Source organism: Mobula hypostoma, chromosome 7 (assembly GCF_963921235.1).
Source record: "Mobula hypostoma chromosome 7, sMobHyp1.1, whole genome shotgun sequence".
Taxonomy (NCBI): Eukaryota; Metazoa; Chordata; class Chondrichthyes; order Myliobatiformes; family Myliobatidae; genus Mobula; species Mobula hypostoma.
Window position 1 is genome coordinate 73,319,303 of NC_086103.1, and position 14,530 is coordinate 73,333,832.

A 14,530-nucleotide genomic window follows, 5' to 3' on the forward strand; every position below is an offset into this window, starting at 1 on the left:
CATCATGGGTAAAGCCCTCCCCACCATTGGGCACATCTATCTACATGAAATGCTGTCACAGAAAGTAGCATATATCATCAGAGACCCCCACCACCCAGGACATGCTCTCTTCTCACTGCTACTATGAGCAAGCAGGTACAAGAGCCTCAAGACTCACACCACCAGTTTCAAACACAGTTACTACCCCTCGACCATTAGGCTCTTGAACCTAAGGGGATAACCACTCGCCCCATCATTGAAATGTTTCCACAACCAATGGACCCAAGTTTCAAGGATTTATCATCTCATGTTCTTGATATTTATTCATCATTACTGTTTCTCCTTTTTGTATTTGCACAATTTGTTGTCTTCTGGTTGAACACCTTAGCTATGCGGTCTTTCACTGATTCTGTTATAGTTATTATTCTATAGATTTGTTGAGTATGCCCTCAAGAAAATGAATCTCAGGGTTGTACATGGTAACATATGTACCTTGATAAAGTTTACTTTGAATTTCCCCTCCTCCACCATTGATTCTGCCCTCACCCACATCTTCATTTCCCAAACATCTGCACTCACCCCATCTTCCACCACCTTAACAGTGATAGACTTCCTCTTCACCTTACTTACCACCCCATGCTCCTCCACATCCACCAAACACATCTTTACCTCTCACTGTTTTCTGCAGGGATTGCTCCCTCTGTGATTCCTTTGCCCACAAATTTTCCTGCAAGCCGCCAAAGTGCAACCCCTGCTCAGTCACCTCCTCTCGTTCTCCATTCACGGCCCTAAACCACAAGACCGTAAGACATAGGAGCAGAATTAGGCCATTTGGCCCATTGTGTCTGCCCCACCATTCAATCATGGCTGATCCTTTTCTTTCCCCCTCCTTAGCCCACTCCCCATAACTTTTGATGCTGTGGCCAATCAAGAACCTATCAATCTCCACCTTAAATTTGCTCAGTGACCTGGCCTCCACAGCTGCCTGTGATCACAAATTCACCACACTCTGACTAAAGAAATTTCTCCACAGCTGTTTTAAATAGACACCCCTTTATCCTGAGGCTGCGCTCTCTTGCCCTAGTTTCCCCTACCATGGGAAGCATCCTTTCCACATCTACTCTGTCCAGCCCTTTCAACATTCAAAAGGTTTCAATGAGATCCCCCCACCCCATCCTTCTAGATTCTAGCAAGTACAGAACCAGATCCATCAATCGCTCCTCATATGATAACCCTTTCATTCATGGAATCATCCTTGTGAACCTCCTCTGAAATTCTCCAATGCCAGCACATCTTTTCTTAGATAAGGAGCCCAATACTCAAGGTGAGGCCTCACCAGTGCCTTATAACATCTCAGTACCACATACCAGCTTTATATTCTAAACCTCTTGAAATGAATGCTGAACAGTCCCTCCAGGTGAGGCAACACTTCACCTGCAAATCTACTTGGGTCCTCTATTGTGTCTGGTGCTCCCAGTGTTGTCTCCCTTACAGTGTCACGATGAGGCCACCCTCAGGGTGGAGGAGCAACACCTTATATTCTGTCTGGGTAGCCTGGAAGCTGATGGCTTGGTGATGTCTCCTTCCTCTTGTTCCATCCCACTCAGGCCTCTTACCTCTTCTCATCTCCCCTTGGTGTCCCTCCACTTTCCCTTTTTCCTATGGCCCCTTCTTCTCTCCTATCAGATTCCCTCATGTCTAGTCCTTGCCTTTCCTACCCACCTATCACCTTCCAGCTAGCCCCCCTGCCCTTCCCTCTCCCCACATTTTTATTCTGGCATCTTCCCTGTTTCTTGTCCAGTCTTTAAGTAAAGGGTTTCAACTGTTTTGTTTGTTTCCATAGATGCTGCCTGGCCTGCTGAGTTCCTCCTGCATCTTGTGTGTGTTATTTTGGATTCTGCAGAATTTGTTGTGTATTTATTGCTCTCCAGAACTGGATAAAGATTATGCTATGTAGTATATAGGAAGTAAAAGAAGTGTAATCCAATATCTGATAAAAGCAGGTCCAACAGTAATTCGTAGTTCTAACAAGAGAGAAAAAATTAAATTGTCAAAAAGGTATATAGCAAATAGCATCAAACTTCTGAAATTTCAGTAAATGTAACTTTTATTCTCTGACTGCATTTTCACCATGTACAAATACATAAGATCTATGTTATTTTGGTTGTTTCACAGGACAGCCTTGCTTATGAACAGTTATTTAACCACTGAATACATCCCTCACTATGGAACATGATTTTGTTTAATGTATTCCCGGTAGACATCAAAATGAAAAAAATAATAAACAGGCTTGCCACCAAAGATCAGTTGGCCTTTAAAACAGGCCTTAAAGGCAGGGTATAAAATTTGACTACAGAGCCATACAGTCACAATAAAGCAACAATTAAATGTATATTGAGCTTTAATTATTGTACAGCCAAAACAATAGAGCAAGTTATGCAGACAATACAGCTCAAAAACACTGCATTCCAACAGGCAGTAGTTCAGGTTGTTAAATGACCTTATTAGTCTACGATATCCAGCACATTAAGTCCAGTGCAATTTATTTTATAATCAATGGGCTATTTGAACAGCGTAGGTTGTTGATTCATGGATAATGACAAATCCTATTTCATTTAATAATGCCCTCATAATTACTTCAAGTCCCCTTCTATCCTAAATTCTATATAATTCCAACAGTGTAACAGAAGTGAATTATACAATGTAACCCTGTAAAGATAAAACTCTTATGGGACAGTACTGTTTATTAGTTTTCCACTACAGTATATTCAAATGGCCAAAATAGTTTTAACAATCACAGCCAAGATGTTAAATCAAACAGTAATTTATATTTGAGTTGGATCCCAATATTCTCAATGACTGATTTGATAATCTCTCAAGCTTCAATGGTGTTATGCAATTCCTCTTCAGTGAGGCTAAGAGTACAACTGTGGCTTTTTGCTTTTATGCTTTAACTAATGCTTTAAAATCTTCAGACAGCAGCTACCAAGTAAACACCTCTCAGAGTTTTATGAGCAGTCAATGCACCAGTTCTAGTTAAAGGCAGAAAAGTTAGAAATTACTTAAAACTGAAGAAATTTGCATATTAACAAATTCCAGTAATACTGACCAGATATTCCCTATTATACAAATAATCCTCATTACAGTTCATAAATACTTTGAAGTATTTCAGCTTCCCATAGTAATTACTTTTTAAGTCACTGAATTACGTTAAGATTATCTGCAGTCTTCGAAAGTAGCTTGCAATAAAATCACTTGGCTACCACTGGAAGTGTTACAATTTATTCTTGTTCACAACTTTGAAAGAAAGCACAATGACATGCCTAAACTAAAGCTACCTCTAATTCAACTCCATACAATGCTAGATATCAATCAGATACAGGTTTTCTCCATTCCTTTCTCTTTGCTGTTTTGTTTGTTTGGGTGCAAAACTATGGATGCTATCTACTCTTCGAAAACTTGTCCATTCTTAAAAAAGCCACTTAAAGATATATACGTGTCCACACTCACACACACACTCTCTCTCACACACACACACACACAACATACCTTATAGCATGCATCAATGGACAGTGATCAGGGCAAGGGCATTGGCTATTACCCATCCAAATCTAAATGTTCTAATTTTTAAAAACAAATTAAGTTTCAGCATTTTAAGAAAGTCAATTAGGCAGAATTCATATTTGAACAGCTGAGCAAACCATCTTATAATAGTTTGCACAAGTCAAATAAAAGCAAATATAAACCGCATTTAATCCACTGATAATTAATGACACATTATGAGACAGCAAATGTCTATGCTTTTTATAAAATATAACAATCCTATTCCAAAATAGCATCTGCAATATCACCAAAAGTAATATTACATTAATGTATTCATAGCTTTATGTTCAATTAAAAACCTGTTCAGGGATAGCCAAAAGTTGACATTGCCTTTCCCTCTATCCCACAATTTGTACTCTAGTGAATTCCCTTAAAGGCAAAATATATATTTCAACTGCGATTAAACTTGTGAAACTCAATCCTGCTTCAGGTAGTTGACTATCCTAGCCATATGGATCACATTCATAAAAGTTTCTGAACCAAATGCAAATAGTTCAAACATTTTAAAGTTTCATGTTTGTAAAAAGCTGATGGGTCAATCTCATACCAAACTCGCATCAACAAATCATTAGTCAGAGTTCCTGAAATGATACTCATTTTTTTTTGCTTTCATTTGATATACAACAAATAGGAAATCACAGTAGATCTTAGGCGCAACACTCCCAAAATGCTAGAGGAACTCAACAGGTCAGGCAGCATCTATGGAAATAAAAAAAGTAGTCAACATTTTGGGCAGGTCCTGCCAAAAGGTCTTGGCCCAAAATGTCAACTGTACTTTTGCATAGATGCTGCCTGGCCTGTTGAGTTCCTCCAGCATTTTGTGTGTGTTGCTTGGATTTCCAGCATCTGCAGATTTTCTCATTTGAAATCTCAGGAGTGGTGGCTTGAACCATTGTGAAACTAGGCACAACTCAAAAAAATCACTTACAGTACCAATTGTAGTACAAATCCTATCAACTAATTAAAACTGCCATTTAATTTATAATCTGTTACAGTCCTTCACATTGGACCACTAACAAACTAACATTAAGTAAATATTTAGATGTAATGAACTAATTCATATAATCTTTGAATTCATGAAACCAATAATAAACTATGTATCAGACTTATTGAAAGATCATCCCATGTCTATGCAGTTTAATCATCACATTATTTCAAAAAGTCTGTCTTTGACATTTAGCTTATTACACTCCATAAAAGGTTGGCATCACAATGTTAAAGTATTTATTTAAACAGAAAATCCATTCATTTTAGTTAAATTTTTGTTCCTATTACTCAAACATCTCACAAGGAGTGCTTTGTGCCCATAAAACTAAGAGCATCTTAATTTCACTAATACAGCAACAAAGCACTTCATTAGAAGTGCCTACTCTCTTACTAGAATAACAGGTGATAGTTGATATTTGTATGTGAACTAGAAATATGGCACTGCTTAGGGTAAAAAAAGTAACTTTTGTGGCGAGGGTGGGGGGAAGAGGATCTATTTTCAGTTATTATTAATTACAATATATTTACCTCACATCTTTGGATTCTATTGGTTATCACCAGAGCATCTTACAGGAAGCCATGGTGGTGCCAAGGTTGAACAGTAGTCTAATTTATGAAAAGCCTGATGGCATGATGAGAAATGGATAGAGTTAGTATTCTGGGAGGAAGAATCAAGTGAATTTTTTTTGCTAAAATGATTGTGTGAACTCCATCAGATTCTGATTAATGTAAATTTTACCTTCACAGTACAGATTTTAAATCTGCTAAAATAATACTAAGATATAAATACATTGGTTCTCTGTAAACTCTATAAACTAATATAATGTTTCTTTTAATTGCATCTTTAATAGATCTCAAAACTGAACCTTTTCCATTATTATATTTTCATTTATTATTCTTCCCCATAACTGCCTAGTGACTTAACCTTGTTATTTGGAAAGCCATTGAAAGCAGCATCATAATAATGTTTATTCACTGTAAATAAAATTTTGCATAGCTATGTTATTAACTCTGTACTTCAACCTACACTAGCATTTTGAAAATAAATTACAATAAATTGTTCAATTCCTGTTTTAAACCTGCTGGAACTCATTGAGCATACAACTGTAACATTTCCTCTTTTTTTTCAAAATAGAAAGGAAATTCTATCATGTGAACCATGTTTTATTTTAACTTTTGAAGTCAAATGCAAATCTTCATTAAGATGCACTTCCACGTGAAACTGACAATAATGATAGTTTCTTGATTTCTCTCTTAATACTGAGAGAGAAATTAGAACAGGGAGGACCCAAATTGATTTTCATTTGACTGTCACCTAGGAGCTCAAGCATTGAATCAAGGTACAGGTGGTTCAGTGCACTGAAGGAAATAGGAGCATCTTTTTATATAAACAATGTTCTATTATTGGATTAGGAAGTCTCAAAGTACCCCCTTTCCCTGAGTTAAGAATGCTGGATTCTTTTTTTTTTTTTGCAGCTTCTGTTGCAAATGGCTGTGTGAGAATATCAATTCAGAACAGAAACAGGGAAGGACTCCACTGTTGCCCCATTAGCGTGCTTACAGATATTGGAATGTCAAGTTTAATAGTGAATAATAATTACTTGCATAAATAAAAATAAATTGGAGGAACTGTCTCCAACAGTGAAGATATTATAACACTTAGTCAGGAAGCATGAAAGTTTAAAACACTAAGAAAAAAAGCAATAAACAATAAGACCTACTGGATAGTGAAAATGTGAAAGTTAGTGAATGGGACATCTGTGTAAAATGGTAATGAACTCTAAAATAAAAAAGCCAAATATTGCAGGTGCAAACTTAAAATTACATGTCAGAACAACTGACTATCTCAGGCAGCAACTGTGAAGAAAGGAATGCAGAATATTTTTGTTTGAATACTTCTCATCATAATTGCTTTAAGGCCAACACTAAATCAGTTCGTATCAGTTGTCCTATATTTGCACAATGGTCATTCCCAACCAAGAAGCGGGTACTGGCAGTGTTGTTTTTAATACAAGGCGTTAATATCCAAGTCTTATCCTAATCTTAATGTACCCTCACTTTTCAGCAACCAGAATCTAGACCCCTGAATAAAATTTACCTGCCCTCTTTTGAGGAAGCACTCTTTAATTGCATTTTTCTGTTGCAGTCAGTAGACCCAGTGTAGACAAAAGAATAAACATCATACAGTATATACTGCAATTGTCATATTTGATATATCCTTTACACATTATAAACAAAAACTGTTTTGCAGACTTAATAAAATTTGAGAAACATAGGGGAAAAAATCCTTGATCTAAGCATCACTTACATGAACATGATGCACAAGTACATCTAAATCACATGAACATTTATTGTGATCTTTGACAAGTGTAGCAATGTTTTAAAATTGTCATCTTTTTAAGACCCCTGGTGTATGGATCCAGATTACCTGCTTTGAATAATTGCAAATACAATTGATTATAGTTTTTCTTTTCTATACAAGATTCCTGTTAATATTTGCCTTAATAAATTCAAATTATTACTAACACCGAGACATATTATGTATGATAATAGTTTTAGCATTCAGTGCTTAAGACGGCCAAAGGAGATTTGATTCAGTTCGGTATGAAAATGCTAATGCATCTTCAGGATTAAGAAATGACAATTCAGACAGTATAAAGTTCACAATTCCATTAACAAAGAACCAAATTATTTTCCAGTAATAATATTACCATGAAATAGGTTTCAAAATGTAAATCGAACTTCCAATGTATAAAAATTACAGGTTTCCAACTGTTTCTCAGATGGCCAACATAACCAGAATCAAAGAAAAGTTCTTAAGTCATTTAAATGGAAATCAATCCATTGGTTACATATAGAAATAGCATTTCAAGGGGTTCTTCGCTTATTATTTGTTGTCTTTATTTTCTGTTTCAGTGTAGCTATTTAAGTCTCAAAGAACTATGTTAATTACTAATGTGAATTAAACTATATGGCTGAAATAATAGCATTGCATAATTATCTGAGATACCAGTCAGCATACAGATAAGCCACTTGGATCTTTAGAGAGTCACTGCAAGATGTATTTGAACCAGATGCAACAGCATGTCCCAGCTTTTTAAACACTGAAATATATAACATCATGTCACCAAATAGTTTGGGGTGCAGTCGGAGTATAGGCTTTTTAAAAAAAAGTATGTACGTAATGTGTGTAATCATTGCCTCAAAGTTCTTTTTTATTTATTATTTGCTTAACAAAGGTTTAATTTGATACAATGAAGGATAGGGAATGCATTTGGAGGCTATCATGAAAACAGGTCCATATGAATAGTAACATTTAAGCCTTTTTGATTGGGTCAGTTGAAAGCTTGTCAATAGATAAGCCACTTAAAATGAGAGGGGAAAAAAAAAGAGCACCTGTTCTCTTCCATCTGGCAATAATGACCAGTCATTGAATGAATTGTATATTTCAGATCATCAAAGTTTGGTTTTGATTTATTGCATCCTTAATACCGGCTGCCATGGTGACTTACCACTGCCATAGCAGCTGGTATCTCTTAATAAGAATTCATGGGTCAACTCTAGCAGTAGTTTTCATAAAGGGTTCTTTAGGAACATAAACCCTTTGTAAAATGGCGGAAAGTAGCAACTTTATTGCATACAAATTTTTACAAGAAGAGCTGAATTGGGGTAAAGATATTATCCAGCTTTATAAACTTGTGGTTTTTGCTTGATGATTTCAATTTACACGAGGCTCATGATTATCACCACAATTTGTCAGGCAATTTATGGATTAAATTATGGAAACAGGGTTTCTTTAGAAAGGAATTAATAAAACAAAGTGTTTTGACAAAATATTCCATTGCTTGTTGTTGGCTGTGGATTCGAGACCAATGTGTATTTGTGGCATTTGTAATTAAATATAAGTGATAACCAAAGCAGAAAGTGTACAATAATTGACAAACTTCTTAAAAGAACTGATGAGCAATATCACTTTTGGAACTAAAGTACATCTCCAAATTGATCTGGATTCAAAATCTGGAACAGTTAAACTTAAAATGAGCAATATTTTTAATTGGCATCTTTAATCCAAGATCATTTGCTTCAGTATTATTTTTTAGAGTAATTTCACTATTCCCCAATGATAACTAATGTATCCAAGAGAAATGCAGAAAAGCTACAAAGAAATACTCATGACAATACCAAACACTAGGGGCAATCATTTCACTGGTAGAATATATTTAAGGCTTATTTTAGATTGGTGACCATTCTTCCAGTCAAGACCATTCAATATAACATCCAACTGTCTTTGAAGGATGCTCATTTGCAAAAAAAAGAATTACAATTATTGCTGCACTGAGGACTGAATGCTGTATTATTTCCTTGAGCTTTAATAAAAACCTGAACACATATCCATCAATAAACAAGCCATTTTGCATTTGGACTCATTTAAGTACAGTGGAAATTATTAGTTACTGTTGTATTCATCAGTAAGTGTGAGGAATGTGTCATTTCCTATACTGGGGAGCATGCATTGGTGATTTCCTGGTCGAGTTGATTAGTTGCAGAATAGCTGTTGCAATATCCAACGATATCCTGCAGTTTGAAACTCGGGATTATTTATTTCATCACTGTAACACTACTTTTAATCTGTCATCGTTTGACCTCAAAGTAACAGACACTTTGTGTTGAATAAAGGTATGTTGAATAATAAGTCTGAGTACAAGGATATCCGAAGCTCATTCCATGTAAGCTGTATGACATTCAGTCGGTAGAAAAGATATTCATCCTTCAGACTAGAAAACATTTGAAGTTTACTTTCAAAGGCATCTAATCCACTACATTACGCCATTAGCTTACTCTAATTTACAGGGTTAGCATGAACACTGACTTGTGGAATGGTTAAGTCTCAGGACTCTGTCTTTCATGTCCAGAGATAATTCCTGACAATTAAATGTTCTGCTGGGGGGAAATTAATGTAACAGCAATCATGTACACATTCCCGCACTCCTGAGAATCAGTCTCCTTGGGATTGTGGAAATTTAGAATAAATACAAGTTTACACAATGCTGCAAAATATGAATGACAAACTATTACTCTGAAAGGCCTTATGATTTACAATCAAAATATCTAATTGCACAGCAATTTCAAATGGAAAAGCAAGACCAGTCAAAAGTTCGGATGGCATTGAAGTTCACTTAGGAAAGACTGTTCAACAAACAAAATGATTTTGACTTGGAACTGCTCTTAACACCCAATTTTTTTTTTATTACCGATTTAGATATATTTCCTTTTGTTAAAGGGATACTGGCAATTTTTCCTCAACTTTGTATCTTACTTCCAGGAGAAGAAGCATGTGAATAGAATGTAGCTATATTTTCATAAAATATGAACTTCTTTAAATACTGAATCATCTTAATCTACATTTTTAAATAGTTGAAAAAAAAAGAATTAAATTGCGATTGGATACTTTAAAACTTAACACTTCAAAATGCTGACAGCAAAATTCTCCAGTTAAATGACATCTGCCTTCACCATCGACTGGCTAGGTTGACTGAAGTTGGCTGAGATACCACATCTCAGTAAAATGCACTACACATTTAGCATGAAACTGGCAAAGAAATATCACCTCAGCAAAAAGGTGATGTTATTTGAACACCAAGGCTGTGATTTTTGTCAGCATGTTGTAGCTCAGCTAATCTTTCCACCAATGCTTAAAAAAATAACTTCTGCTTTAATATTTATTTTGTAAATGTATGCTCACAATGAGGACCAAACACACTCATACAATTTTCTTGTTTTTTTTTGTTACACTGAGGCTGGGTATTACCCAGGGAAAATTCAAAACAGTATACCCAACTTCATTGTTCCATCAGCAATAAGTTCAACTCAGTGAGCAATATGATCAAGAATTAGTGCTGGATTCAGAGACAATTTAAACTTGGATCTTGATTGGTAAATGCTAACTCTGCACAGGTTGAAATAGAACTTTGCTTCCTGCATCTAAGCTCGTTTCATGACTAATTTCCAGAATAGATTGGACAAAGTTCTAAACCCTTGTTCTGAACAAGACATGGAGAATTTCATTCTTCTGAAATGAAATGGATTTGAACTTGATTCTAGAAGTGAAATAAAAATGCCTAACTTTGTACCATCCACTTCCCGGGCAGTAACCTTGAGTGACGGATAATGATTTTCACTTATCAATTTAAATGAAGTGTTATTGTGATGCCATCGTTGAACAAGTGCTAGGAGAAAGCAGATTTAATCAATTAATTGAATTTACTAGTCCACAAGATGCATTGATTACAGCACATGGCAACTACTGCTTTCAGTGATCACCTACTTCTAGGTATGGAACTAGAATAAGCATACAATTCAAAAACATGCTAGATGAATTTCCTGATCCTATGTTAAGTGAGCATTATAGTACATCACATTAAAAAGCTACACATAACTAGGTTCACTGGGGTCAAAAAATAACTGGCCTTGCTGTTGGTTTAACCAAAATTCTTGTTTGACCTGAGTATGCCTGTTTTATGTCCCAGGTATAAATCCAAGTATAATTGTTCTGAGGATATTAGGAAGGTGAACATGTGGTTTAATTTTACATTGTCCAAGTTCATTTAACTCAGTACAAGTAACCTATAGCTAATGGAATTATGCATCTTGCATCTGTCACCTAAATTGACTCCATCCATATGTGTACACTGGCACAAATGCACACTTCAGCAAGAAGGACCGCATAAATGGGCACTCCATTCACCGAATATACAGGGATTCTGATGACTGTAAAGTCTGTAATAGATGGCTGTTAGGTGGTGGCATAATCTCTCTAATTTCTCCTGGTTCCAAAGGAACTGGGCCACATGGATCATGTTCATTACAGCTAAGTCGGCCATCTAGTTTGGAGATGAATAGTGCTCCGTCCCTATGATCCGTGCAGAAAGAACTGGGACACAGCTCACAGAAAGAAACTGCCTCTTTCCCACACACGTCGCATTGATGCCACGGACATTCCCATTTACCTAATAACAAAACAGGAGAAGTGATCAGAAATTTTGTGTAGGTAGGAATATATGTGAACATAATGTGCACCAAAAGCACTAGTAATCATACAATAATAATAGAAATTGCTTTCTCTCCCACCCCTCACTTCCGCACAAACTGATACAAGGACAATCATAACAGTCATGACAATAATAAGCTAACTTAACTCACCAGCAGTCATTGCATGAAAAAATAAACCAATTTATGCGCTTCACTACCTTACTCAATTTAAAAAATTTTTTTAAAAACTGCTCCATCCAAATTAAAGCAACTGTCTCTAAGAAAACAGCATCAGTAAGACTCATATTCAGTCAAGGATTCTATTTCACTGTGTTATGTACATCAAACACGATTAAAAGTGAAAAATTAAATTTTCTGGCTTCTGGAAGACCAAATTTGTTCTACATAATAAAGAACCTGTTGTTGTTGTGGTGGGAGGTGAGCTCTTAATTCAGTGACAATCCGAGAAAGAATTAAAATGCAGAATTAGTAAAAGCCTACAAGACTAATGATGTCAGAGCACTTAAGTCTAAAGAGCAAATCATAGTTTAGCACTTATATAATTCTATTTTAAGAGATTGGTTACATTTCGATGTTCAATCTAATTAAACTCTGGACCAGTTACTCTTTTTCCTTCATTGCATTTATAAATAAATTTATTTGCAGATATTAAGCAGGTATTGATGTGGTTCAATATCTTGATATGGATCCAGGAAGATAAAGAAAGGCAAGGCCAAGCCAGGATAGAGAAAAGCGTGAAAATTAGGTAGTTAGTATTTCTATAGTAAAACCTTTTGCTTAAATAATACAAATAAAACTCCAGAATATTAGAAGGAAGGAAAATCAGAAGGTGAGAAAAGAGAATGATGTGATTTGAGTTTTTAAGAGATAACACCAGCATATCATGGAAATTAGAGCAACATAAGCTAAGTATGTTCATCAATTTATAAAAGGGTTGCATCCCTGGAAAACATTTAAGCAAAAATTTGTGTACAATGTGTACATTATGTACAATGTACTACTTTGAAAGCGAGACATTTTGTAATGGCTTTGCAAATCAATGCTCTCTAAATAACCTTTAATATTTTGATCTAACTTGATGAATTCCCATATTCAAAATAGCCAAGATCACTCAGCTCTCATGGATAAGCAAATTTGGACATTTACTTCCATCAGTAGAGAAAAACACACAAGTTCAACAATAACAAGTGAGTAAGCTACCATTTATGGAATTACGAATAAAGATTGTCACAACAGGAGGATGAAATTCAGCAACTATTAGGAGTGAATTACTTAATTTTTTTTGCATCTAGAGACCCATTTCAGATTAGAACAGAGAAGATAACCCAACTGTTGCTGACACTACTTTGCATATGACAAAGTGGCTATATGGATGTTACAACAGAATAATACGTAACATTTGACCTCACTTGCAAAATTCTACCACACTTTTCGGACCTCCAAGAAAGCAGGTTTCATTGAAAAGCTAAGGTCTATTTTGGCATCAAAGGGATGGATTCCATCTGGATCACTGTCGAGGTACCTGTGGTAATGTTCTTCCTCCCGTTTGATGTCTTTGTTATTATCATTGTTATTACTTCACCAATGATGTTCTGAGTACCTACTCCACCAAGTTCAAATCATACCTGCACCAACAATGAATCTGTTTGATCACCTCCAACCCTCGAACGCAATCTGTTAAATTCTCCTGCAGTCCCTCTCTCATATTGGGTCTACAATTCTGCCTGTATCGGACTCCAGTCTGGTGGTGATACATGTTCTTTACATGACAACAAAACTGACACTTCACCGTAATCAAATCTGATCAGCAACAACTACAGTTGGACAGTGAGGATCAATCTAAATGGATCCATAAGACCATAAGACATAGGAGCAGAATTAGGCCATTCAGCCCCTCGAGTCTGCTCCACCATTTGATCATGGCTGATCCCGGATCCCATTCAACCCTATACACCTGGCCTCTCACCATATCCCTTAATGCCCCGACCAATCAGGAATCTACCAACTTCCACTTTAAATATACCCATGGAATTGGCCTCAACTGCAGTCTGTGGCAGAGTATTCCACAGATTCACCACTTTTTGGCTAAGTTAATTACTCCTTACTTCTGTTCTAAAAGGTCACCCCTCAATTCTGAGGCTGTGCCCTCTAGTTCTGGATACCCCCATCAGAGGAAACACACTCTTCACAACCACCTTATCTAGTCCTTTCAACATCTGGTAGGTTTCAATGATGTCCCCATACATTCTTCTAAATTCCAGTGAGTATAAGCCCATAGCTACCAAACACTTCTTATATGTTAACCCCTTCACTCCCAGAATCATCCTTGTGAACCTCCTCTGGACTCTCTCCAATGACAATGCATCCTTTCTGGGATAAGGGGCCCAAAACTGTTAACAATACTCCAAGTGTGGCCTGACTAGTGTTTTATGAAGCTTGAGTATCATCTCCTTGTTTTTATATTCTTCCTCCTGAGAGTCTTGTACAAGGATTCCTAAGTCCCTTTGCATCTCTTGGCTCCATGCTCTCCCATCTTTGCAGGAAGCTCATTCAAACATAAGTAACTATTATTTGCTAAGACTACTAATGGTGCAGCTAAGGAATAAGCACAAGGTATGAATTGGAGGACTATAAATACGTCAGGGTGGTTACAGAGAACAGCTTTAAGTTCACAGAAAGATTTGAGCAAAGTAAGGCTTTCAAATTTTTCTGCAGTTTGTAAGAGACAAGAATTTTCTAATGAGACATTAAAAATGTAAGTGTTTCAAAAGTACAGTATCTAATCTGAAGGTCTGGTAACTGGCTCACCAGGCTATGTTTATAGTACCTCCTTTCCACTACCTGATTATAATTATTATAGTGCATTATTTATAATAATGTTAACATTTGAATTCACACCTAAAAATGTGAA

At 36.1% G+C, this 14,530-nt stretch overlaps 1 protein-coding gene across 4 annotated transcripts in view; it reads right to left on the minus strand.

Annotated features, from left to right (window-relative positions):
- Nucleotides 1-1,759: 1,759 nt before the first annotated feature.
- The window catches only part of nsd1a (nuclear receptor binding SET domain protein 1a), a 183,210-nt gene continuing 170,439 nt past the window's right edge, over nt 1,760-14,530 (minus strand). For all 4 annotated transcript variants that reach the window (XM_063053601.1, XM_063053600.1, XM_063053598.1 and 1 more), the window contains one exon: nt 1,760-11,576. In XM_063053601.1, the coding sequence (XP_062909671.1) occupies nt 11,311-11,576 (266 nt within the window). In that variant the 3' untranslated portion in view covers nt 1,760-11,310. The remainder of the gene's footprint in view (nt 11,577-14,530) is intronic.